This window comes from Dendrobates tinctorius, unplaced genomic scaffold (genome assembly GCF_039654945.1).
Source record: "Dendrobates tinctorius isolate UK_male_01 unplaced genomic scaffold, ASM3965494v1 ptg000124l, whole genome shotgun sequence".
Classification (NCBI taxonomy): domain Eukaryota; kingdom Metazoa; phylum Chordata; class Amphibia; order Anura; family Dendrobatidae; genus Dendrobates; species Dendrobates tinctorius.
Genome location: NW_027361792.1, coordinates 4,154,516 through 4,181,291, shown reverse-complemented (window position 1 = coordinate 4,181,291; position 26,776 = coordinate 4,154,516). Strand labels below are relative to the sequence as shown.

General features: G+C 43.9%; 1 protein-coding gene and 1 long non-coding RNA gene across 5 annotated transcripts in view; one reads left to right on the top strand and one right to left on the bottom strand.

Moving 5' to 3' along the window:
- The window catches only part of ANO1 (anoctamin 1), a 119,216-nt gene that overhangs the window by 88,702 nt on the left and 3,738 nt on the right, over positions 1-26,776 (bottom strand). For all 4 annotated transcript variants that reach the window (XM_073541746.1, XM_073541748.1, XM_073541747.1 and 1 more), the window contains exon 2: positions 2,445-2,774. In XM_073541746.1, the coding sequence (XP_073397847.1) occupies positions 2,445-2,774 (330 nt within the window). The remainder of the gene's footprint in view (positions 1-2,444; positions 2,775-26,776) is intronic.
- Positions 19,218-26,776, top strand: part of LOC141046931 (uncharacterized) — a 44,783-nt gene continuing 37,224 nt past the window's right edge. Inside the window, exon 1 of the long non-coding RNA XR_012219699.1 lies at positions 19,218-19,601. This is a non-coding gene — a long non-coding RNA (uncharacterized lncRNA). The remainder of the gene's footprint in view (positions 19,602-26,776) is intronic.

Sequence of the window (26,776 nt, the reverse complement as noted above, 5' to 3'; positions counted from 1 at the left end):
ACCCGGTAGGCCCGTACAGACCACCGGCAGCCGGCACAGGCCCCCCGAGAGGCCCGTACAGACCACCAGCAGCTGGCACAGGCCCCCCGAGAGGCCCGTACAGACCACCGGCAGCCGGCACAGGCCCCCCGAGAGGCCCATACAGACCACCGGCAGTCGGCACAGACCCCCCGCAGTTGGCACAGACCGCGCATCATGATGACGTCATTTCAGCAGCCAATCACAGCCATGCCAATAGTTAACATGCCTAACAGGATGTGCCCACACTTCTGAGGATTCCCATTGGCTGAGTCAAATCGAGCAGACTGATAGCTTTATGGGAACTTCCGATTCCGGTATCCGATACGAAAAAAGTATTGGAAGTCAGTATCGGAATTCCGATACAGCTAATATCGGCCGATACCCGATACTTGCGGTATCGGAAAGCTCAACACTAAATATGACATAACCACTGGTATATAAAATACATCATGTATCAAATAATTGCACAATTCCTTTATTATTCCATGTGTGCAAACTCCGCAATAAAATAAGGTATATGTGCAAGAAAAACAGTCTACAAAATAACATGGAGGATGGAAGTAAAAAATGTAAATAAAGCACAAATGTACAATGAGAGAACTCCCTTAGGACAATCTAAATGACTGGTGCATACTGAGAGAAAAAAAAAAAACCACATGTATCATAAAAGTGTATAATTTCAATATGTATGCAAAACAAAACCCCTTGCCAAATGTGTCCAATTAATAACAGGTGCATAAATATAAGTAGGACAAATTTCAATGCATGTGCAAAAAAGTGTATTGCCTAGATAAATATGCCAAAAATTAAGTAAATGTGCCCAGAAAAATAATGTGCCCTACACCATGAACCAGGCATTATGGGCCATAATTAATCTCATGTATAAAGACATTCGTGAACAAAAACTTACATCAGACCAGTGGCTGCCAAATTCACCCCAACGCATGTTTCATGTCTCACTTCATCAGTGATGTTTGTTATTTGATGTGATGTATTAAAAAAAACATTTAAAAAAAAAATATTTTGAATAAACATTTATATATTTTTGGGATTATACTTGATTGTTCTTTCTGGTATTAATGAAAAATGCAGTAAAGTAATTTTAATTTATTTAATTTATAGCGCAGGTGGCGGCTGATGAATACTCCCAACAGTCACCGCCTGCCCTCACTGTTATTAACAGCTGCAGGTGTAGGCTGATGGCAGAAGTAGTTCCATCAGCCGATGAACGCCTTTGCTGTTTTCAGTTGAATACAACTCATCATTCTTCCCTGCTTGCAACACGAGCAGGGGAGAATGATGCGAGCGGCCTTCAGCACTCGGCTCCTGGGAACAGCGATAACTATACCACTGCTTCCCAGGCGCTGGAACGTGTCACACTGATGACACACAGATATCACCCATGTGTTATCAGTGTGCGGGACATTTTTGCGGCCCATTCTATTAAAAAAAAAAAAACACAGACATGTCAGCATATTTTGCCCTCTGAAGTGCACAGACCCATTCATTCACTTGAATGGGTCTATGTGTGTGTGTGTGTGTGTGTGTGTGTGTGTGTGTGTGTGTGTGTGTGTGTGTGTAAGTGTCAACGGTACATGTGAAAATTCTCACCACACTCGTTGGACACACTGACCTCTGAAAGAGGCCTAAGATAGAGAAGAGCAAGTTACTGCCAGACTCAGGTGGTGGCTTATTCAAACTGAGTACATAGGATCAAAATTCAACCTGCTGGATCTTCTTTTACCCTAGAACAGTTTCACATTCATGCTTTATGGTCCAAGTACTGACTGGCTGGAGGTCTCCGAGTCCTAATCTAAACCTGACAGCTTCAGACATATATAAGGCTGTATAGTTTGGGCCAAGAGACCCTTAGTCAGTCCATGCATTGTGGTCTGTACTCAAAACATGGATGTCCGAAACCTGCCTGATTTTTGAGACAAGAGTCGGGTGGCATACACATTAGACTGTTAACCGTTCCTGCAGAATTTAGTAGGTATGGCCGATGTATGGTCACATTTATCACTGCGGTTAATCAGCCTAATATAATGATCACGCTCTACGCACAATCCTATCAAAGAAGGTGGGTGATGCACAATGTGCACTCTATGAACAAAGCCTACAATCCAGAAACCTGGCACCAAGACTCGGAGACACGCCTGGTCAGAAGAAGTTTATCTGCTCTCCATTCTGCCTTATCTGTAGATTTAGGAATCAGGGAGTGGAGCATTTCTATCAGGTGGGTGTATTGTAACCTTTCTAAATTCCACCAGAAATATCATGATTATAAGACAATGCCGAGGGCGTGAATTAGTCACCTCATTGTTGTCTTATTAATCATCTCGAGCATTAAATCTGTCACAACTGGTCAAACCTTCTGCTTGTTGCCAACTTGCGTAATGAACAGATTTAATTACGGATCTTACCTCTTCATCTTTCTCCAGTTCCAGACCGGTCTCCATCAGGTTACCCTCATACTCTTCTCTCCGGAATCTCTTGTCATCTTCGTGATAATCTAGTTTGGGTTCGGTTTCTGCAAATTCTACATCACCAGTTCCCCCAGGAAGGTGATGACTTTCTTTACTCCGAGACATGTGCAATGAATTGCTGTTGAGGGACTTTCTACTCGGCGTCCTGTTACCTGAAGACTTTTTGTAGGTGTAAGCCAGAATATAATCCACTTTCCGCTGGCCGTCTCTGAAGCACAGACCATGTTTGCAGGCAGAGTCCTGATCAACACCCAGAGAGTTCAACAACTGCAAAGAAGGAGAAGCAATAATTATATGAGAAGGCAAAAGTATAACTATGTAGACTGCTAATGAAAGTTTGGCTAGTTCCACACAATCTGTGTTGCAATGGTCTTGGGAGTGTGTACTGGGGTCATGAGGACAGGTTTGGGACTGTACAAGTTCTAGATGTCCCACCCAGATTGTGCGATCTTGGTGGAAAGAATGCGTTTTATGGCCAAAAACACCCATGAGATGCTCCTCTACATCTATGCTAATGGCCTCCTTGGATACTCCAAGACTGGTAAAAGTGAGAATTAAAGATCTGGTGTAAATAAAATGGTGCACTACCTTCACATAATACAAGGCTAAGTAAAAAATATCCATCAATTTACTTATTAATATTGGTTGCCACAGGTAATATCTTTACCATGAGACCCCTAAATGAGGCACTTTAGAATTTGTCCACATCACCGGTGAATGTACACGAAACTCAAGTAGTTGTGATTTCCATGGATGGTCTACATGGTGACAGAGGTCTACCTAATGTACGTTTGATTTTCCACAATGTACTCCCTATTTGAGCAGAGATAAGGGAAATGTAAAAGATGTAGGGTCATTCCAGAGCAACGGTATTGGCACAAACTCCACCACACCTTTCACACAACAAATGTTCCTATCAGTGTTTTATGGCTGGCTCATCTAATATATAAAGCTCAATGTGGGTGTGTATGTATGTCCAGGATTGGTATCCGCACCGTCGCAGCTACAGCCACAAAATTTGGCACAGTCACACGTTTGGACCCCGAGAGCGCCATAGGCTATGTTGTGTTGTTATTTTAACCCCGCGCGTTCCAATTCACCAAACAATTTTGCCCCTTATCTACATAATGGGGAAAAAGTGAAAGGAAAAGTGTTGGAGGCAAATTGACAGCTGCCAGATGTGAACAAGGGGGACTGAAAGAATGAGAGCGATGGTGCCAAAGAGTATATACCATACAGTTGCCAAGGTGGGGCCCTGACATGGGATCCTCACCACACACGGGGATATGAACACACACACAAAATGCGCCACACACTACCACGTGCTTCACCACATACACCACCCTCAGCACACATTTCACCACACATACACCAACCACACCACATAAAAGTCCAAACACAAAAGTTGCCACTCAAAACTCACCACGCTATCCCAGAGCTGTTTAAAAGATGAAAAATGAGCTGTGATTGGTTGCTATCGGCAACAGTTTTCTTTGTAGACAGTTGTGGTAACTGAGGCCTATTATTCTTATCATTTCTATGGTGTTATCGTCCTTCTGTAAAGCTGGAAATAACAATTTATTACCGTGCCAACACAGACCACCCTCTGACACAGACTGCAGGGGGAGCCCAGTATCCCACAGGATAGGGTTAGATACACGGATCAGCAGTCAGTATCACACAGGATGGGATTAGATACACAGCTCAGCAGTCCGTATCACACAGGAGAGGATTAGGGTACCGTTACATTTAGCGATGCACCAGTGATTCCGACCACGATATGACCCGGTCAGGATCACTGGTGCATCGCTAAATGGTCACTAGTGAGCTGCCAAACAGGCAGATCTCGCCAGCGACATAGCAGCGGTCGGCGGTCGTTACCTGTCAAATGCAGAGATGAAGACGTCCTCCCGCCCGCGTCGCTCGTTGGCCCCAGCAGGAAGTGGCCGATGAGAAACTGTCCGGGACGTTCTCGCGCGATCAGCGATAACCAGCGGGGGAGCCGGTCCGAGGTAGGTATCACACATAGCGATATCGCTAGCAATATTGCTGCTGCGTCACAAAAATCGGTGACGCTTTAACGATATCGCTAGCAATCTCGCTGTGTGTAATGGGGGCTTTAAAAACATGGCTCAGCAGGCTGTATCACACAGGATAGGATTAGATACGCAGCTCAGCAGTCAGTATCACACAGGATAGGATTAGATACACGGCTCAGCAGTCAGTATCACACAGGAAAGGATTAGATACACGGCTCAGCAGTCACTATCACACAGGATAGGATTAGATACACAGCTCAGCAGTCAGTATCACACAGGATAGGATAAAGGGCCTGTCACACTAAGCGATATCGCTAGCAATATCGCTATAACGTCACTGGTTTTTGTGACATTACAGCGATATCGCTATGTGTGATACTTACCTCCGACCGCTCCCCCCGCTGGCTATCGCTGAGAACGTCCTGGACCGTTTCTCTTCGTCGGCTTCCTGTGGCGCCGACGAGCGACGCGGGTGGGAGGACGTCAGGATCGCCTCGTCTGACAGGTAAGTAGCGACCGCCGACCGCTGCTATGTCGCTGGTGAGATCTGCCTGTGTGGCAGCTCACTAGCGACCACTTAGCGATGCACCAGCGATCCTGACCGGGTCATATCGCTGGTGCATCGCTAAGTGTGACAGTACCTTTAGATACGCAGTTCAGCAGACAGTATCACACAGAATAGTATTAGATACACGGCTCAGCAGACAGTATCACACAGGATAGGATTAGATACACAGCTCAGCAGGCAGTATCACATGAGAGTATTAGATACACGGCTCAGCAGACAGTATCACACAGGATAGGATTAGACACATGGCTCAGCAGGCAGTATCACACAGGATAGGATTAGATACACGGCTCAGCAGGCAGTATCACACAGAATAGGATTAGATGCACGGTATTTATGTGCAATATAATCATTATAATTTGTTATAACTAACCACAGTTGGTTACTATGCCCAGCCAACTCCGGGCTCTTCAGCTAGTTGCCATATAAATCTTGATATTCAGCAAACAAAAGTTTAAAGGGAATCTGTCACCCCTTTTTAGAGATATCATATAATGATATCATTCAATTGTGTGTCACATAAGGATTCTCTGCTACTTTCACACATCCGTCTTTTTAAATCCGGCACGATGCGGCAAAAAGTGTGAAAACCGGATCCGGAATCGGATCCGGTTTTGTCACATTGAACATAATGATCGCCGCATCGTGCTGGATGGACACGCGGCACTTCGTTTTTTTGCCGGATACGGCAAACATGAGCCGTCCGGCGTCAGCAAAAAACGTTCCCTGCAACGTTTTGTTTTTTTTTTTTTAAGCGCCGGAACGGCTTTTTATTCAGCGCAAGCCCGGACACTGAGTTTTAACCCCACAAGTGTCTCTCTCTCTCCCCCCCCCCCCAAACCTTTCAGCGGGTGTCTCTCTCGTCCCCCGGTGTATCTTCCTCCTGCGGTTCCTTTAAATGGTGTCCGAGCCGTATCAGGCGCCGCATACACATCCGGTGTCACCACTGCAGGCCGGATACGGCGGCCCGGCTTTTTGCCGCACGCCACCGGACCCCACACACCGGATGTGTGAAGGTAGCCTTAGTACTTTTTCTTCCCACTGACCCCACACCTTTCATGCATAAATACCTTTTTTATATCGGTTCAGATGTATGTAAACTGCCGATGTCCGGTCCTCTGGGTGGGGCTTACTCACCTGCTTCCCCCCCCCCCCCCCGTCTTGCTCTACACAAGCAGAAATGTGTAGAGCAAGACAGGGAGGGGGGGGGAGCAGGTGAATAAGCCCCACCCAGAGGACCGGAGAGCGGCAGTTTACATACATCTGAACCGATATAAAAAAGGTATTTATGCATGAAAGGTGCGGGGTCAGGGGGGAAGCAAAAGTACTAAGAGAATCCTTATGTGACACACAATTGAATGGTATCATTATATGATATCTCAAAAAAGGGGTGACAGATTCCCTTTAATGGGAGTTCCCGATTCCAGTTGATGGACCATCATCCATACCAACACATTGAAGCCTTCGATTTCATTGATGTATTTGCCAAAATTTTGGTTTTGAGTTGTCAAGTCAGATTAGTAGTAATTAGGGTGCATTCACACCGACGATTACTGGGAAGGAGCATTCTTAGGAGCTTCCTTTTCTTGATAATCTTCGATACAAGCTACCAGTCACCCATCTAATTCTGATCACAAGAGCAGCAGTAGGTTCTTGGATCACTTAAGTACATCTACAGTGAATTTAAGGGTCATTAGTTGTAGACTAGTCAACCAAATTCTAGGATCCAAATGACAGAAAAGATGGCCAACATTACAGACTACTGTCACATAAACACTTGTCTGGCCAAAAGCCATCTTCTTCGTTCGCCCATACACCTGATCGCTTGACTGAGTGTGCATGTATTCTCAAAAGTGAGAGACAAGTAGGCCAGCCATCTGTAACTGACCATAGTTTTACTTTGTCAACACTTGTATGACCAAATCAGTCAAGATTAGGCCCTTGGCTATCTTCTTCTGGAAAACCATTTTCTTTCTAACCGTAAATTAATATTTGATCCTGTAAAAGGCATTGAAGCAGAGCGAGATTGCCTTTTGGCCAAACAATCCATTTTAAGACCCCGTTTGCCATTTACTAAGGAGCAGTTTTTACTTACAAGGAGTTCCTCCTTCTTTGTTCTTCCAAATACAGCCCCACACCACCCACAAGTTGTTTCATGCATTACAACTCAGCTCCATTGAAGTTAACAGGATTCAGCTGCAATAGCATACACAACCTGTGGACAGGTGTGCGACTGTTTTTTGAAAGAAAGCAGCAATTTATTTGCAAATCCTGGACAACCCTTCTATTCTATGCTTCATGGTGCATACAATAGATTAATATCCTTAAGTTTTTATTTAATTTTAATCACTATTAGAATTTATGAGCTGCATGGATAAGTGTATTTCACTAGTGGACAGAACTGGATCGCTCTAGATGGTGGTAAACATTGCTGATCCTCCAGTGGCCGGACATTCTAACCCTCAGTATGCAAGAGAAGACTTCAGTGTTGGATTCGGGCTTCAATGCGCAAAGCTGCATAGATGGACACAAGCTTGGGAAGATCTAAAATGGATAACAACATTGGTCTTAAGATATGGATAGGTGAATAGATGATTCGGTTGATGGAACAAATGATGAAAATTTCAATTTTTCTTGCAGTGCCATCACATGGGAAAATTGTGCATTAAATGATACCCATTGAATACTATGGCTTTTCCATGCATTATACAGACAGGTTGGGTCCATCAGAGAGAGTGATGGTCTCATCCGGTCACTGCTTTAGCTAATAAATAGAGGTCCTAAATCAGTGTGGCCAATCTGCAGATTAAAAAAAAACAAAAAACAAAAAACACCAAGTGTCCATGTGAGGCGTCGGTAGAGCATTGTAGCCTCCTCATAGACTGCAATGGTTACCGTGCAATGTTACAGGACATATCTGAGAAGAGGGGGTGATAACATGAAGAAAAGTTCTCTAATAGTGTACAGTACAATTTTTGGATAACAAATTAACACTTTAATAAACCCGACAGGTGTGGTACAGTTTTTTGAAGATGTTAATTTTTTCCCACGGTGGCTTAGTGGTTAGCACTGCAGCCTTGCAGCGCTGGAGTCCTGGGTTCGAATCCCACCAAGGACAACATCTGCAAGGAGTTTGTATGTTCTCCCCGTGTTTGCGTGGGTTTCCTCCCACATTCCAAAGACATACTGATAGGGATTCTAGATCGTGAGCCCCATCGGGGACAGCAGTGATGATGTGTGCAAACTGTGAAGCGCTACGGAATATGTTAGCGATATATATATATATATATTATATAAAGATTATTACTAATTATTATTATTCCCTATCCTTTACAACCTCTTTTATATGGAATCTAATAAGAAAAAAAACATGTCCTATGGATACCTGCCTAACCCAGGAAGAAGTGCAGAACCGCCTTAGTAAGATTAAAATTGGCAAATCACCAGGCCCTGATGGCATTCACCCTCGGATATTAAGGGAGTTAAGTAATGTGATAGACAGGCCTCTATTCCTTATATAGACTCCATAGAAACAGGATCTGTTCCTTTTGATTGGCAGCAAGCAAATGTGGTACCAATATTCAAAAAGGGGTGTAAAAGGGAACCTGGAAACTATAGGCCGGTAAGCTTAACATCTGTTGTGGGTAACATGTTTGAAGGGCTTCTAAGGGATACCATTATGGAATATCTCAATGTTAATAAATGTTTAACTCCATATAAACATGGATTTATGAAGGATCGCTCCTGTCAAACTAACCTGATCAGCTTCTATGAGGATGTAAGCTCTAAAATGGATCAAGGAGAATCACTGGATGTCATTTATCTCGACTTCTCTAAAGCATTTGACACTGTCCCACATAAAAGATTGGTAAGTAAGATGGGAAAGCTCGGGCTAGGGGAAAATGTGTGTAGATGGGTAGGTAGCCGGCTTAGTGATAGAAAGCAAAGAGTGGTTATTAATGGTGCATCCTCAGATTGGGCCAGGGTTACTAGTGGGGGACCACAGGGTTCTGTATTGGGCCCCCTACTATTTAATATATTTATTAATGATCTAGTGGATGGCTTACACAGTAAAATATCAGTATTTGCAGATGATACAAAACTATATAAGGTCGTTAACACAAAGGAGGACAGTTTGCAACTACAGACAGATTTGAGTAAGTTGGAGAATTGGGCTGAAAAATGGCAAATGAGGTTTAACACAGATAAGTGTAAGGTTATGCACATGGGAAGGAGAAACAGATGCTATAATTACTTACTAAATGGGAAACTGCTGGGGAAATCAGACATGGAAAAAGACTTAGGCATCTTAGTCAATAAGAATCTAAATTGGAGTGCCCAGTGTCAGGCAGCTGCCACCGAAGGAAATAGGGTTATGGGATGCATTAGAAGAGGTCTGGGGACACGAGATTAAAACATAATTCTCCCTCTGCACAAATCACTCGTCAGACCACACTTGGAGGATTGTGTGCAATTTTGGATGCCGGTGCTCAAGAAAGACATTACTGAACTTGAAAGGGTTCAAAGGCGGGCTACTAAAATGATAAATGGAGTTGGTTTACTACAATATCCAGAAAGGTTATCAAAATTAGGTCTATTTACTCTAGAAAAGAGAAGACTTAGGGGAGACTTAATATATATGTACAAGTATATCAGAGGGCAATACAGAGATCTCTCCAATGAACTGTTTGTACCAAGGACTGTGACAAGAACAAGGGGGCATTCTCTTTGTTTGGAGGAAAGACAATTTCTGCACCAGCACAGAAGAGGGTTCTTCATGGTAAGAGCAGTGAGGCTCTGGAATTCTCTTCCTGAGGAAGTGGTGATGGCCAACTCACTGAATGAATTTAAGAAAGGAATGGATGCTTTTCTTGTGAGTAACCGTATAGAAGGTTACGAATAACATAATATTATAGGTAAATGGTTGACCCAGCTTAGGGGAAGGAATTTTTTTCCCTATGGAGAAAATTGGCTTCTACTCTGTGGGTTTTTTGCCTTCCACAGGATCAACAATGCAGAACAGCTGCACTAAAAATAGGCTGAACTAGATGGACATAAGGTCTTCCTTCAGCCTTCAAAACTATGTTACTATGTTATGGATGAAAGCAATAACAGGAAAATAATATCTGCAATAAAGTGCTAAATGGAGGAACTGTGCAGGTCTGAGGGTCCATGCACAACGCAGGATCCAGTGCCACAAGTATTGCACATTCAGACACCGCCATAATGTGCCATCTATACACCATGGGTGTTATATGATAAGTACAACCTCAAGGGTGGTAGACTTCCGTCTACTGTAACAAACAATAGAGTTGGTGAAGTTTTGCGACAACTGGATATAACAGGAGAGCCAAGACCGCAGTAGACAGGAAACGTAAAGTTGATGTAGAGTTGGAGCCTCCATTAGAAATAATATGGCCACAGATCCTGGCTCAAATGTTAATTATGGCATTATGAATAAACTCATCAATTTCCAGCAGATTGATGTTTAAACAAAGTGTGAAAATTGTATACAATGGGGGATGCGAGAGTGACCCCTCTCATGTAGGGAACACAAACCCAACCGTAGTTTACACAAGCGTGATATACAACCGGGACACAGCGAAGGTACAAAGAAAGTAAACTCGTACTACCCTCCCCACAGCTCTGACCCCTCTTCTGTTCTCCTCATATATTCCCGCGCCAACTCACAACTCAGGACGTAAACGTGTAACACTAAAGACGTCTCGAGGAGGGCAGCATTTCCATAGGAATTCATAGAGTGAATACATTAAAACCAGCCATAAACACAAGGAGACCCATTATGTCTCAGTAATAACGGGCGGCCATGTGCTTCTTATCTGAGCTGTCATTCTGTCTTCCTATTGACTAAGACCCTACATCTTAGGGCCTGCTTCTGGCCCCTGATAAGACACAAGAAACGGAAAATTTCTTAACAAGTGTCAAAAAAACAAAACACAAGCTCAAGTCCTTTCTTTAGAGGTTTCAAGAGAGGGGCAAACTGAAAGAAAAAAAAAAAAAATGTTGGAAGAGGTTTGTAGATCTTCAAGCTTTTCAGAACGCTTGCTCCTTTGATTTTTGTAACCATCTCAAACTTAAGGTTTCCAGTAGTATTAATGGAGGTATTTAATAAAGTTTGGAAAGGATATTCTGTAAATGTCTGATGGATGCAGGTCCCAACATTGAGACCCAAACCCATCTCAAGAACAGGACCTAAAAGGCTTCTCCATTCATATTGGTGAAAGATGGGGACCATTACTTGAGACGGATATTTATGTGGATCCGACATCAATGTTTGAAATGGAAAAATCACTTTAACGAGTATGATATGCCGTTATGTCTCACGTTTCTATTGCATACAGGAGCATATAATACCTGCATTCTATACCCTTGCGGTGATGACATCTGCTGCCTTGTGCTGGCCATACACATTCAATGGCTGTCAGCGGACGGCCATCTCCCCACCGTACACAGTCAGGAACGCTCGGCTCAGCCAAATCTTCTCCTCTATTCTCCATAATGGAGCCACTGCCAGAATCATCTAGCCATGGCTCATCTCCCAGACGGACAAAATTTACAGAATTCCAACCGCCCGATCCTTACACAGATTATCGGAGGACAGTCAGATGGTCCCATATGGTCGGTGGGTTCGGCTAACTTGTCTAATGTGTATGGTTGCCACTGAAGGTTCCCACCATAGACTGATGGTGTGTAATCCAGAAAATGCACCAACAAAGATGTGGTGAAAATGAAATGGTGCCCTCCGCACAAGTACCACCAGACCTATATACCTGCCCAAAAGCTGCCCCCTTAAAGTAAGGGCAGGACCTGATGTTTTCACGCATTTAGATCCCCTTTCAGCTATAAAAGCCACATCGCTGGCTAACGGTGCCCATACACGTCAAACAGACATGAGCAAATGCTCAAGAGTGCAAGCGTATTCAATGGAGACAGAGAAATAGACTGCTGCCCGACAGCTCTGGGGGCAGAAATCCAGCCTGTCTGGTCCTTCTGATGTCAGCGGTAAGGCACGACCGCCCAAATCTTTTAGACTTTCATGTAATGTTTACCAGCAACTTGAAAACAAGATACACACACAAAAAATGTCTATCATATCAAGGCTCCCAAGAATATATTCACAACAGGTGGAAAAAAAAGTGCATTACACACAGTAGCAAAACAGACTGGTCAAAGATTTTAATACATGGCCCCTTTTGCTTTTTTTCATCATGGTAGACCACAAGTTCCAGAATGACTTCTGTGCTTTAGCCCCAGAATACGTAGAGATCTGAGTGTCACACAAGCTCAGTCTACAGGTATCTAATAGACACTGTCCATCAGCGACCAACCTGAGGAGCAAAGTATTAGACTTGGACTGATATCAGTTAAAAACAAAAAGTAATAAAAGCAAATTCAGAATACTCACATTTAGTGATACCATTGAGATGTAGGGCGTGCTCCTTCTCCTCCTTATGACTCTTGGACATGCAGAGAAATGAGTCTAGGAAACCTAACCAGGGTGAGATTAGTCAGAGGTGGGTGGGCTCCAGCGTCACCCAACACCTCTCATAAACCCAAACTGTTTACACCTACTAGAGACAGTCATGTAGATGGTCACAGAACACAAAGTGTGCACTGTGCAGGCACACAGCTCCGCCTGGAGATGAAATCAGCCTAAAAACACACATTTAGGATCTCCACCCTGGGGACAGTTTTCAGGTCAAGCACTGCCATCTACTGCACTCACCGGCCAGTGGCCCGCAGGGTCTTTTACAGGTGCACTCATTGCCATAAATATCTTACCCTGAGCCTGTAAATTACTAGTTTCTAATTATAAAGGATTTTTTTCCCCCCTGGTAAAACGTAAGTCTTTAGTTTTGACATAGTGATTGCACTTTCATATCCAGGCTCAGAATGACCCACCACAGAGCAGGTGGTCCCGATGCCAGGAGTGGACCCCCAGTCCCTTACACGAGCAGCGCTTGGCACAGAGTGGCACCATCTCAGCCAACTTTTACTTCTATAGAATGAGCTGGGAATTTTTCTTTAACTCCTTCCCGAAACATTTAATTTTTTTCTTGCCTTCTTGAAAGTCATAACTTAGTTTGCATCGATGGCCCTGTATCATGGGTCGCTTTTTTTTTCTTCTTTGCATGACTGTTTTTATTGGTACTATTTTGGGGCACATGCAATGTTTTTATGGCATTTTTTTGGATGTTATGGGGGGAAAGATATAGCAACCAAAATAGAATAAATTTGGATTATTTTGTTTTACAATGTATTCATTATGAATTAATGTAATATTTTAATTGGATAAGATAATCCTTTAATCGTCCCACTATGGGGAAATTCAAAGCATTACAGCAGCAAGGCAGGAACAAGTACAGATACAGATGCATAAAGGCATTACATTGACAGTAGGTAGGTACATATACGAAAAAAAAAAAAAAAAAATATAACCGGACAATCACAACTTTGGATCTATCAGTTCACTGTTTGGGTCGGTCTCCGTTTTGGACAGTGCTGGTTATACAGCCTAACTGCAGCAGGAAGGAAGGACTTTCGATAGCGCTCCCTCTCACATTTAGGATGTAGCTCACCTTGGCCAGTATCCTCCTGTCACCTACTTCCTGAACTGGATCAAGGGGGCATCCCAGAACAGAGCTGGCCCTTCTAATCAGTTTGTCCAGCCTATTCCTGTCCCTGGTTGATATGCCACTACCCCAGCACGCCACACCAAAGAAGATGACTGATGCCACAACAGAGTTGAAGAAGGATGCAAGGAGTGCCCCCCTAACTCCGAAGGCTCTCAGCCTTCTGAGCAGATAAAGCCTACTGTGGCCCTTCCTGTACACTGCATCCAAGTGTATGGATGTGGCAACAAATATGTTCATTTTAATTGCTTAACAAAAAAAGTTATTTTTTTCATTGCACCTTAATTTTTCGTCCCTTTGGCACTTGATCCTGCGATAACTTCTACTATAGACTGAAAAACTTCAGTATTCAAGAAAATAATAGTCTAATATGAAGCACAGCCTGTGGCTCTGCTTCACACAGGAAAACCAACTACGTTCCATGTTGTAAAATGGTTATACTACCCGGTTTACAGACATGAAAGAGGTCACAGCAAGAATTTGAATGGCTTTTTTGAAGGGCGTGACATAGATAAAAGACCCCCAACCTAATTCTCACCCCAGCACTGACTAATAATTACCCTCCATGCGCTAGGCTCACACGTCATCCATCGCACCCATAGGAGGATTCCATCACTTAAAGGCTAAATTAGCAGTTGCAAAATTGTGACTGCTATGGGAACGAATGGGAATTATGAAAATGGCGTAACTGACGCTTTCAGATGTTTCCTTCGCTGCGTCTCCAGTGCTAAAAGGCTGAGATAGGAATAACGCCATGTGGCTGAAAACTGTGTTGAAACACAGCAAGGGCTCGCTCCCACTTGCAAATAAATCGGACGAATGCAATCCAATTAAAAATCAGATTGCATTCAGACCAATGTTATTCTATCATTGTGCGTTCATCTGCCATTTTTTTTTTCCAGATCAGATCTGATCATGATTGGACTGGAAAGAAAAAAAAAAAAACACACTGCAATTGTATGCGAAAGTCACATTGCATTCACCTATAGAAGTCAATGGGTGTGGGAGGGGAAAAAAATTGCACAGCACACTTTTTATAGGAGACATGGGCTTCAATGGATTGGGCGCAAGGCGAGTATAAGTGATTTTGGTTAATTAAGAGTCAATAAAGAAGTCTGTCATTTGTTAAAATGAAAGGACTTTTATTCTGGGTGTTCGTTTTTGACAATTAGACTATAGGGTTAGTAATGGGTGTGTCTTATAGACGCCTCTCCATTACTAAACCCTGGGCTTGATGTCACCAGACAAAGTTGACATCAACCCCAATACTATAGCCCCACTTGCCACCGCACCATGGCAAGTGGGAATAGTGAGGCTAAGTGCCAGATTTGGCACATCTCAAGGATGTGCCATTTCTGGTGGTCTGAAAGTTGATGTTTTTAGTCTGGGATGGGGACAATTTCCATGGCCCCTTCCTAGGCCAATAGTATTAGCCCAAACCTTTGACAAAAAACATCCAAGTTACGTTCAAAATGCATTGCTTAAATGTCCTCCACTTGATGGACTCTCTCTCCTGTACCATTGTCCTAACATCTCAGTGAATTTGGTGCGAGATGTTATTGTCATCTTTTTTAAAACGCCTTTCTTTTATGTGAATAAATGAATATTTTTAACTGGAGATGGAATAGACTTTTTGTTTTCTTCAGCTGATAACAGTCTGGGATGCTTCATGGGTATTATACCCTTCCCAGGCTATAAACTGTTAGGGACGGTGGAACACACTAAATATTAAATAACGTAAAGTGCGTTCGCCGCCTGGGGTCCACCGTGCAGAAGGTGTAAACACTGCTGCTAGATAATGGCGGACGTGCAATAAGGCGGTATAACGCACGCGGGTTAGACGTCACCCGGGGTGCGCTGAGCGATCTCTGTTTATTCACGCCTAAGTGTTAAACACAAAAGGCTGAGCCTGTTAACGTCACAGGCTTCAGAGAAGTGCACGCACGGTATATGGTCACAGGAGCTGGGCCCTAAGCAGAGGGTCAGAGTCCGTCTAGACCTACAGTGCATGCGGCGTCGCAACTGCGGACGCGAAGAGGAGCTGCAGGCTGCAGCACGGCGACAGACACTGCCGCTATTCGACAAAGCCTGGTAGTAGGCGCACTGTCGGACGCTAGCACTGTGGAGGATGCTATTGTGGCTTGTAGCTTGCCACTGGCTGGCGCTGACTCTAAACCTAAGTCCCTATACACACTCGTAGTGTCAGAGGGAGGGGATCTTAATGAGTCATTCGCAGGTTCTTGCATCCATCATCATTCACAAAGTTAACAAATAGTCTATACTAGCGCATGGCCGAGCGGCCATGCGAGCCTTTTATAGCCGGGACCTTCCGGAAGCTTCCAGATCCCTGAGATGGACCAATCAGATCACGAGAAGGACCTGGGCATGTGACTCCCGATCTCCAGTGGGAGATCTTCTCATGAATATGCCCAGTAGAGCGATGGAGGGACTTAGCCTCTGGAGCGATTTGCTGCTGAGCAGCCTGCATTGCTATTGCTGACCCAAACGTGGTAGCAACAGCCAGACCCACAGATCAGGTCTAGGCAGAGTGTCTGGGACTGCTGAGAAATGTACTCTGCGGTCGATAGATAATGGGAGACCGCAGAATGTGAGACTCTGGATTCCTGCTGGCAGCAGGAACCCGACGCCTAACAATAAACATCTGCTCCCAGCTGTCCCCTTTCCCTCTGCTGGTTAATACATGTTTTTTTTTTCTTTTTTAGGAAAATAATTTATTTAGTAACATCACATGCACAGCAGTGATATATATACATTATATATACATATATATATACACACACACACACACACACACTCCCTTGGAAAACTAAAATGAGAATTGCTCTTTGTTAAAATCGCATCGCAATCGGATCATCCGCATGAAAATCAGAGGTAAGTCGGCTTCTATGTGTTCAAAATCAGATTGTACTCACATGAAAATTGCATGATACTCGTCTGACTTTTCTGGATCAATATTGGACCGAATTTTTAAACGCTAGTGTGTCTCCAGCCTAATTGTTGACGAAATTCAGGGGCCACGCTGAGGTGACTTTTTGCAGACTTATCTTTTAGCGTATGTGCAGATGACGTCTTTCAGGCGGATTCTGACTGATAAGGATGAACATTTGCAATGCAATTTCAAAAAGGCCATTCTTTGGGCAGCTACCACAGCTTGGAAGCCTGTCTAATAGTTTATATTAAAAAAAAAAAAAAAAAACCACACTAAAAATAAAATAAAGGTGGAAAAGTTGCCAGAAAAAGCTGCCATATGTCCTGAAGAGTCTCTCTCTGGCAAAACTCAGTGGGAAAGCCAGCGTCTGACACTGTATGTGTGCACATGCTCTTATATTCACCTTACCTGGTAAATGGGGGTCTACTAATGGCTGCACACTGCATGCAACCTCATCTCCACTAAAGTATGTGGAAAATGCAAACGGGTGGTGAACATGTTGGCTGGGGATTTGTCAGCAGTGACCATGTAATATTGACATGCAGCTATGGAGTGGGGGGTTCCTAGGGAACTGGGATGATTCACGACTTAGGTCAGCAATACCAGATTGGTGGGAATCTGACACCAGGAATCGCCACCAATCAGCAGGTAGCGAGTGCTAGACGTACGCTGTGTACAGACCTAGAAATGCGCAGCGTCGTGTAGTGGCTTTACTCGGTACTGCAGCTCTGCTCCTATTGTAGTGAATGTGATTGGAATTGCAGGACCTAAGAAGGGCAGCTACACTGTGCACGGAGCTGCGGTTTTCAGGCTTTGTACACTGTGTGCATCTGCTGATCGGTGGGAGTGCGGTCATCTTTCAATCTCATGCTAATGACCAATCCCGAGAATAGGTTATAAATATATAATAATATTTATTTTTACATAGCGCTAACATATTCCGCAGCGCTTTACAGTTTGCACACATTATCATCGCTGTCCCCGATGGGGCTCACAATCTAAATTCCCTATCAGTATGTCTTTAGAATGTGGGAGGAAACCCACGCAAACACGGGGAGAACATACAAACTCCTTGCAGATGTACATGCATGTTCTATCCATTAAAGTCTATGGTACTGTTCAGATAAAAGGGGTTTTTTGACAGACAGCGTTCACAAAAGAATCTTGGAGCGGTCTATTTTTGATTAGTTAATTCTTATCTGTGACTCCATACATGTCTATGGGTCTGAAAAATCACTGACACTGCACATTGCCAATCATGTGCAGTTTTTTTTAACATTTGAAGGCTATGTTCACACCCAGCGTTTTTTTTATGTCTTTTTATGCAAATAAGCTGTGTTTTACTATACCAGCAAAGGCTATAAGATTTCAGAAATCTCATGCACAAACTTGAGTTTTTTTACCGACAGAATTTGAGAACTACAACCTTTTTGAAATCTGCAGCATGTCAGTGCTTTCAGCATTTTTTTTTTTTTTCACAGCCATTACAAGCAATGAGAATGTTAAAATACAGAAAAAAAACAGGATTTGCTGCATTTCTGGGGGAATAAAACTAAACTTTAATAAACATATGCTATAGACAAATTGCATAAAAAAAAAAAAAAGGCCAAAGTTGCTGTCTAGCCGCAGCCTAATAGTTGGCTCTCATTCACATGCTTCAGATTTTAATGCAAACAATTCTGCAACAGAAAGAAAAACAATAAAATCAATTGTTAAACTGGATAGGGTTGGTTCAGTCCATGGGACAACTGCAGAGCTTTCTGCAATAGAATCTGCAGCATGTGAATTGAGCCTAATGAGTGTTCCCAATCACAAACCATGCTCATGTAATGCTTAGGCCATGTGCACACGTAGTGGATGGTGCTGCAGATTTTTCCACGCGGATTTGGAAAAATCCGCAGGTCAAAAGACCTGCGTTTTGCCTGCGGTATTCCCCTGCGGTTTGACACCTGTACAATGGAGAAGGTGTTAAACCGCTGCGGATTCCGCACAAAGAATTGACATGCTGCTGATTTTAAACCGCAGAAAAATCCGCAGCATGTGCCCTGAGTTTTTTAATTTCCATTGAATACAATGGTACTGTACAACGCAGCAAAATCTGCTGCGGATCTGCAGCAGAATCCGCAAAGTGTGCACACAGCCTTAAAGTGGGTCCTGAAGGGAGAATGTGGCATCTGACTGGCCCCATGTCAGCATTGCTATGTCTTACTACACACTGTATTTAGAGAATGGCTGAACCTCAGTGCCAATGTGAACACTTACTTGTATTAATCCAGTCTGTTTAGGCAGATCTGTACATTTAGGAGGCAGCAGCACTGGAGACTCATATACACAGAGCTCGGCCTCTATAGAGACCATGGCCATTTACTCCTTGGACAAAATTTGTTTAGCACTTACTCACCAAAGAAAATTAAACTGCACCTGCAAATAAATGTGACTCCACCCAGCAGAGCACACCACATTCATCTAATGGGCTGCTAAACCGTGAGCTCACAAACCCTATAGCTCTAGGACTGTATTTAGCACAATATGCAGTCAAAAAAATCATTTATTTTGCAGCAATTTTGCCCAAATCAGAATAATAACATGTTTAAATGCAGATTTGCTCATCCTTACATAATGGGACCGTAAGGCTCGGTTCACACTTGTTTATAAAAGGAAGCCACTATGCAGTGCTGGATACAAGGTACCAAAGATACCAACATATAACACGGTTTAGTGGATTTCGTCTTGGGGTCCCTCATTGTGAGTGGAGTTTGCATCGGAATTGGCACAGAGCCCGACATGCTGGCCCAAACCTAATCTCTGGACTTTATGTTTGCACTTAAAGGAAAAGGAACACTAAGAGGATGATCCAAGGATGGACTTCTGATTTAAGGAAAGGTGAGTTTGAACGTATTACATCAGTAGATAAACATCATTGAATAATGATTAGATAGCGTTGTAAACTCACGTCTACTTTTTGATGTGATGTTTATTTGTGATTGTAATAGGGTCATGTAAAAATGAGAGGTCCCACAGTTCTAAAGGGAGAGGATAATCTGGTGGGCCCCTAGGGATTTGCCGATAGAATGCAAAAAAAAGCAAAACATAAACATACGGCATGCAAATTTATATTATAAATCATCAATACAGTTCTGTTTATAGGAAGTGGGGGGCGGTTCTTTGCCTCCCTACATGAAGTGGGGGGCGGTTCTTTGCCTCCCTACATTAAGTGGGGGCGGGTCTTTGCCTCCCTACATGAAGTGGGGGGCGGTTCTTAGCCTCCCTACAATAAGTGGGGGTGGTTCTATACCTCCCTACATGAAGTGGGGGCGGGTCTTTGCCTCCCTATATGAAGAGGGGGGTGGGTCTTTTCTTCCCTACATGAAGTGGGGACGGGTCTTTGCCTCCCTACAATAAGTGGGGGCTGTTGTGAGTTCATTTTTCCCTTCACCATTGAGGTCTGATGAACTCCCTCCTCTGGTGAAGGAAGGTAGTGAGACTGATTACCAAACACCTGGGCAGCTAGATGATGACTGGGTGGCTGGAATTGAGGACTGGATATAAGGCTGCCGATGCCCTTCTTCCTGGCTGGTGATTTTCCTGCTGGATTCTTGGAGACCAGTCTGATTCCTGCATCTCAAAGCTAAGTTTTTCTGCTCTGCTTTGTACTCTTCAGTTTTGTTTTTGTTTTGCCTTGTTTTTTGGGAGTTCTGCCATCCCCGGCCAGGGGTGAGCTGAATTCCATTTTTGTCTCTGATCTGTTGATATTTTGCTCCGTCTTCAGAATATACCTGAGTGCTGATATAGTCTTTTGAAGCCTAGCGACTTCAGGGCCTGTTTTTCCTATGAGTCGGTTGGCTCATTTTTATAGGGTTTTTGCGGATGGCAGACAGCAGCTTTCCTATCCTGTCCTATGTAGTTAGCTTGGGCCCCATCATTTGCTCAACCTATCTTTCTATCTGTGTTAGTGTTTTCATCTTGCTTCACCGTCATTATATGTTGGGGGCTGCCTATTGCTTTGGGGTCTGCTCTGGGGCAGTTTAGTTTTTCCCCTTTCTGTCTTTAGGCTATATAGTTCTCCGGCTGTGATCGAGGGGTCTAGGGCACCGTAGGAACCCCCCACGGCTACTGCTAGTTGTTGTGGATAGGTTCAGGGGTCTGCAATCCGATAGCTGCCAACCTCTCTGGTTTTTCTGGACTTAGCTGGTATTTTGTTTTTTCCTCCTTCGGTGACTCATCATAACAGGGGGCGGGTCTTTGCCTCCCTACAATAAGTGGGGTGGGTCTTTGCCTCCTTACAATAAGTGGGGGGGGTCTTTGCCTCCCTACAATAAGTGGGGGGGGTCTTTGCCTCCCTACAATAAGTGGGGGGGGTCTTTGCCTCCCTACAATAAGTGGGGGGGTGGGTCTTTGCCTCCTTACAATAAGTGGGGGGGGGGTCTTTGCCTCCTTACAATAAGTGGGGGGGGGGTCTTTGCCTCCCTACAATAAGTGGGGGGGTCTTTGCCTCCCTACAATAAGTGGGGGGGGTCTTTGCCTCCCTACAATAAGTGGGGGGGTGGGTCTTTGCCTCCCTACAATAAGTGGGGGGGGTGGGTCTTTGCCTCCTTACAATAAGTGGGGGGGTCTTTGCCTCCCTACAATAAGTGGGGGGGTCTTTGCCTCCCTACAATAAGTGGGGGAGGTCTTTGCCTCCCTACAATAAGTGGGGGGGGTCTTTGCCTCCCTACAATAAGTGGGGGGGGTCTTTGCCTCCCTACAATAAGTGGGGGGGGTCTTTGCCTCCCTACAATAAGTGGGGGGGGTCTTTGCCTCCCTACAATAAGTGGGGGGGGTCTTTGCCTCCCTACAATAAGTGGGGGGGGTCTTTGCCTCCCTACAATAAGTGGGGGGGGTGGGTCTTTGCCTCCCTACAATAAGTGGGGGGGGTGGGTCTTTGCCTCCCTACAATAAGTGGGGGGGGTGGGTCTTTGCCTCCCTACAATAAGTGGGGGGGTGGGTCTTTGCCTCCCTACAATAAGTGGGGGGGGTGGGTCTTTGCCTGCCTACAATAAGTGGGGGGGGTGGGTCTTTGCCTGCCTACAATAAGTGGGGGGGGTGGGTCTTTGTCTCCCTACAATAAGTGGGGGGGGTGGGTCTTTGCCTCCCTACAATAAGTGGGGGGGTGGGTCTTTGCCTCCCTACAATAAGTGGGGGGCGGGTCTTTGTCTTTCGACCTCTGCTTATCAGACATCATGCAGATATGAAAGAGAGGTGGCCTCTTAGTTCATAGCAGAGACGTCATTGGCAAAATTAGGAACGATCCATGCTGGGAGATGAGGGAAACAAAATTCCAGCTCCTATAGTACGGGCAGAATGCTGACAAAAAGAAAATCACCCACTCTAAAAGTTACAGAGCATGAGAATCAAGACAGCACCTGGATATTTTAGACTGGTATAAGTGCTAAAAGAAGTTTTAACTTTTTGTGCAGGAAGATGAGTGCAAAATCTGGTTTTCTACAGGTTCTCTGTAATAGGACAAAATGTTCCACTGAGGATGAAAGTAACCATAAACATTCTCCTTACGCTAGATCACAAAGGGTGATGACATTAACCTTTTTACAACCCTAGACCACCAGGGAGGTTATGACAATGCATCTGTTTTAATAAATGAGATGATATACAAGTATGGCGGATGAAGTGGTCCACATGTTTATGCACAGAGGCCCTCAGTTGTCTGTAGCTGGACCTGTCCTAAGTTTTGTCTCAAGGAGGGGCTCATAGTTCTGCTACCCCGTATTCACATGTATGACAACCAGGTGTTGTCACCCAGTTTTGCTGGAAGCCCAAACTGCAAAATGGAATTTATAACAGATGTGTGACGCTGAGTGACTACTCATGGCCAAGCCATGAGACAGGGTAGTCAGGGGTCAGACACCAGGAGGGCTCGTAGTATAAAGGGGTAAGACAAAGGCGTGGTCAGGTAACAGTTCGGTGTCAAATGCCAGGAGGGTACGTCAAGACTGGGGATTAAGACAAATGGATAGTCAGATACCTGAAAAATTATTATTGCAATTGGGTTTCCTTAAATTTTTTTTTTGGCATGTGGCTAGTAATTAGTTAAGAGGAGCTCAGAAAAAGACAGATAAGGGTCACAAACCCTCCTGTCCTACAATCTGAGCTCACTGATGGATTCTCAGTTAACTTATTTTGTAGCCAGCAATACACATTTTTTTTTATTTTTTTTTTTAACCCCCTTGAAGATTTGTATTTTTCTTACTCAGTTAATGGATGTCCTTGCCGCTATGTCTCTACTGAGTGGAATTTCGTTTTCCTCTGCGGGTGAATTGTCACAATCCTGAGACTATGGCGACATGGCGTCATGTCTGAATGCACGTCTTACCCCCGGGACGCTCGGTTGGCGTTCTCAGTTGTTAGAATGTCAGTGGGATTACGTGAGACGTATTTTGTTTTTCAGCTGTAATTCGCGCTCGATAATCCCTTTCGCAGGTGACTTCACTTAGGTCTTGTGAGGTCGTCTCCAGAAACCTTAAAATGATAAATGTACGATCTATGGGGGTCTCGCCGCTAGGACTAATCACGAGTGGCAGTCCCAAAGTCGGCTGTGCGATCGTAGACGTAGTGAGCATGTGCAAATTCTGCTCAATTAACTGTTTAAACTCCACAGTGCGAATGAAGCATTACTGAGCATGTGCGATCTCTGCCCCATTAAAGGCGTTGTCCCACCAAAAATATATTTAGGCTGTGTGCACACGCTGCGGATTCTGCTGCAGTTCCGCAACGGTTTTGGCCCTGCGGATCCGCAGCAGTTTTTGCTGGGGTGTACTGTACCATTATTTTCGATGGAAAACAAAAACTGCAGTGCACACAGTGCGGATTTTTCCGCGGTTTCAAAACCGCAGCATGTCACTTCTTTGTGCGGAATCCGCAGCGGTTTTACACCTACTCCATTGTAGAGGTGACAAACCGCAGAGGAAAACTGCAGATAAACCGCAAGTCTTTTGACCTGCAGATTTCCCTGCGGATTTTGCAAAATCTGTGCGGAAAAATCCGCAGCAGAATCCGCAGCGTGTGCACGTAGCCTTAGAACTCAATAGGACATGTCAATAGAAGTATGTTTGTAGTTATACATCCAATACCATAGTGTGTGGTGTATACATTACACCTGTGATGGCGCCCCCTGACGTGTCTACGACGGCTGGAGTGTACGTCCATTTTCAGTGTTGGACGCACATGCTCAGTACTAGCTTCCCTGCTGTGTCCTTCCCCTACAGTCTGTGCAGTGATCTGCAGAGGCCTATACTAGGGGATAATGAGAGGAGATATGCCACATGTGTGGTGCAGCGGTAATGGGGTCAATACGAGGTGGACAGATGGCTGGATATGAGGTAAATACAAGGAGAGAGATGGATGAGAGATAAATATGAAGGAGATAGATGAGAGGTAAATATAACTATATAAGGAACGTTAATGGATGTGAGGTAAATATGAGGGAGACGGATTTTAGGGAGATAGATATGAGGGAGACGGATTTTAGGGAGATAGATATGAGGGAGATAGATGTGAGGTAAATATAAGGAACGTTAATGGATGTGAGGTAAATATGAGGCAGACGGATTTTAGGGAGATAGATATGAGGTAAATATGAGGGAGATGGGTATTAGGGAGATATGAGGTAAATAATAGGGACATCAATGGATATGTGGTAAAAATGTGGGAGATGGATAGATTATGAGGCAAATATGGGGGACATGGATAGATATGAGGTATGTTATGAGGAAGAATGATATGAGGGAAATATGAGGTACATCAATAGATATGGGGTAAAAATGAGGGAGACGTATGGATATGAGGTAAAAATGTGGGAGATGGATATGAGGTAAATATGAGGTACATGGATTAGTATGAGGTAAATATGAGGGACGTGGATGGATTTGAGGTAAATATGAGGGAAATGGGTCAGAGGTAAATATGTGGGACGTGGATGGATATGAGGTAAATATGATGGAAATATGAGGTACATGGATGAGTATGAGGTAAATATGAGGGACGTGGATGGATTTGAGGTAAATATGAGGGAAATGGGTCTGAGGTAAATATGTGGGACGTGGATTAGTATGAGGTAAATATGTGGGACATGGATGGATATGAGGTAAATATGATGGAAATATGAGGTACATGGATGAGTATGAGGTAAATATGAGGGACGTGGATGGATTTGAGGTAAATATGAGGGAAATGGGTCAGAGGTAAATATGTGGGACGTGGATGGTTATGAGGTAAATATGATGGAAATATGAGGTACATGGATGAGTATGAGGTAAATATGAGGGACGTGGATGGATTTGAGGTAAATATGAGGGAAATGGGTCAGAGGTAAATATGTGGGACGTGGATGGTTATGAGGTAAATATGATGGAAATATGAGGTACATGGATGAGTATGAGGTAAATATGAGGGACGTGGATGGATTTGAGGTAAATATGAGGGAAATGGGTCAGAGGTAAATATGTGGGACATGGATGGATATGAGGTAAATATGATGGAAATATGAGGTACATGGATGAGTATGAGGTAAATATGAGGGACGTGGATGGATTTGAGGTAAATATGAGGGAAATGGGTCTGAGGTAAATATGAGGGACATGGATTAGTATGAGGTAAATATGTGGGCCGTGGATAGATATGAGGTAAATATGATGGAAATATGAATATGAGGGACATGGATTGATATGAGGTGAATATGAGGGATGTGGATGAATGAGGTTGAAAGATGGATATGAGGTAAATATGGCCTCCCCTCAAAAAAAAAATGCAATAATAAGTGATCAAAACATTGCATGTACTTCAAAATAGTACCAATAAAAGCTCCATTGAATTAAAAATAAAAAAAGAAAAAACGGATCTTAGAAATTTGAGGCACCAAAAGTTTTATTTTTTTTAACCCACTAAAACAATGAAAAATCCTGTATGAGTTTGGTATCGTTGTAATCGTACTGACCTGGTAAATGGTGCCGCCAGGTCATTTTTACCACACAGTGATCACTGTAAAACAAAACCCCAAAGACGATGGCAAATTATTTCCATTACTCTTGGAATAGTTTTTCTGTCTGCCAGTACATTATATGGTGAAGTGTAGAGATGGCGGATCTATTTGTGTGACTCTGTTTCATTGGTCAGGTCAGTAGTCTCTGGCCGCAGTACAGGATCTCTGCAGATCTCTCACCATGCAGGATCCCCGGCGTGGCTTTTGAATAGCAGGGGCTGACGAGACATCATCTGTGTGTCATGCTGCGATGATGGCGTCACACCAAACCTGGCTGATACAAAGCCACGCTGAGGATTTGCAGAACCCCCGTCCGGCGGTTGGAGACTACTGATCCGGCTGATGGATCCGGAGTCCCGCGAACTGATCACTCATCGCTAGTAAAGTGAATGGTGGCATTCAAAACTTCATCTGTCCGACTTTGTTAATGGAAAAACAAAAAAAAACTTTTGGCTCTTCGAAGAAGAGGAATCAGAGAATGAAATCACAAAACACATTGTCAACCCACTTAAAGGGGTTTAAGGATATCTACAGGTTTGGAAATTATGCCCCTAAAGTTAAAAAAAAAGGATGCAAACTTTCAGATAGCCTTGATAAATTTATTACCATCTTGTAATACAGCTCCAGTACAGAATTATGAGTCACCATGGTGACAGACTATAAACAAATACCATCATTTATGCCCTCCTAAGATTTTATTTAGCCAGAAGCCGTTGATAACAATAGAGCCCTATAACTGCGTGGCTCCTGTGGATGGTAGATTGTCCGGGATGTTATAAATGCTTTACAAGTGCCAGGATATAAAATACGTTTGTACATATTGACACAAGAGGAGGCGGCACAGCCCGAGTCCCAGAAACACCTGCAGACGCCATGTAAAGCACCCAACTATTAGCAGGGCTGTATCTATAGGGGTGCACAGGTAGAGACCACATAGGAAGACTGTATTTATTCTAAGATGCCTCCTTTATTATATCAGCCGAACCGCATGGATGACGCAGTAATTCACAAGCACCCTAGCAGAGTA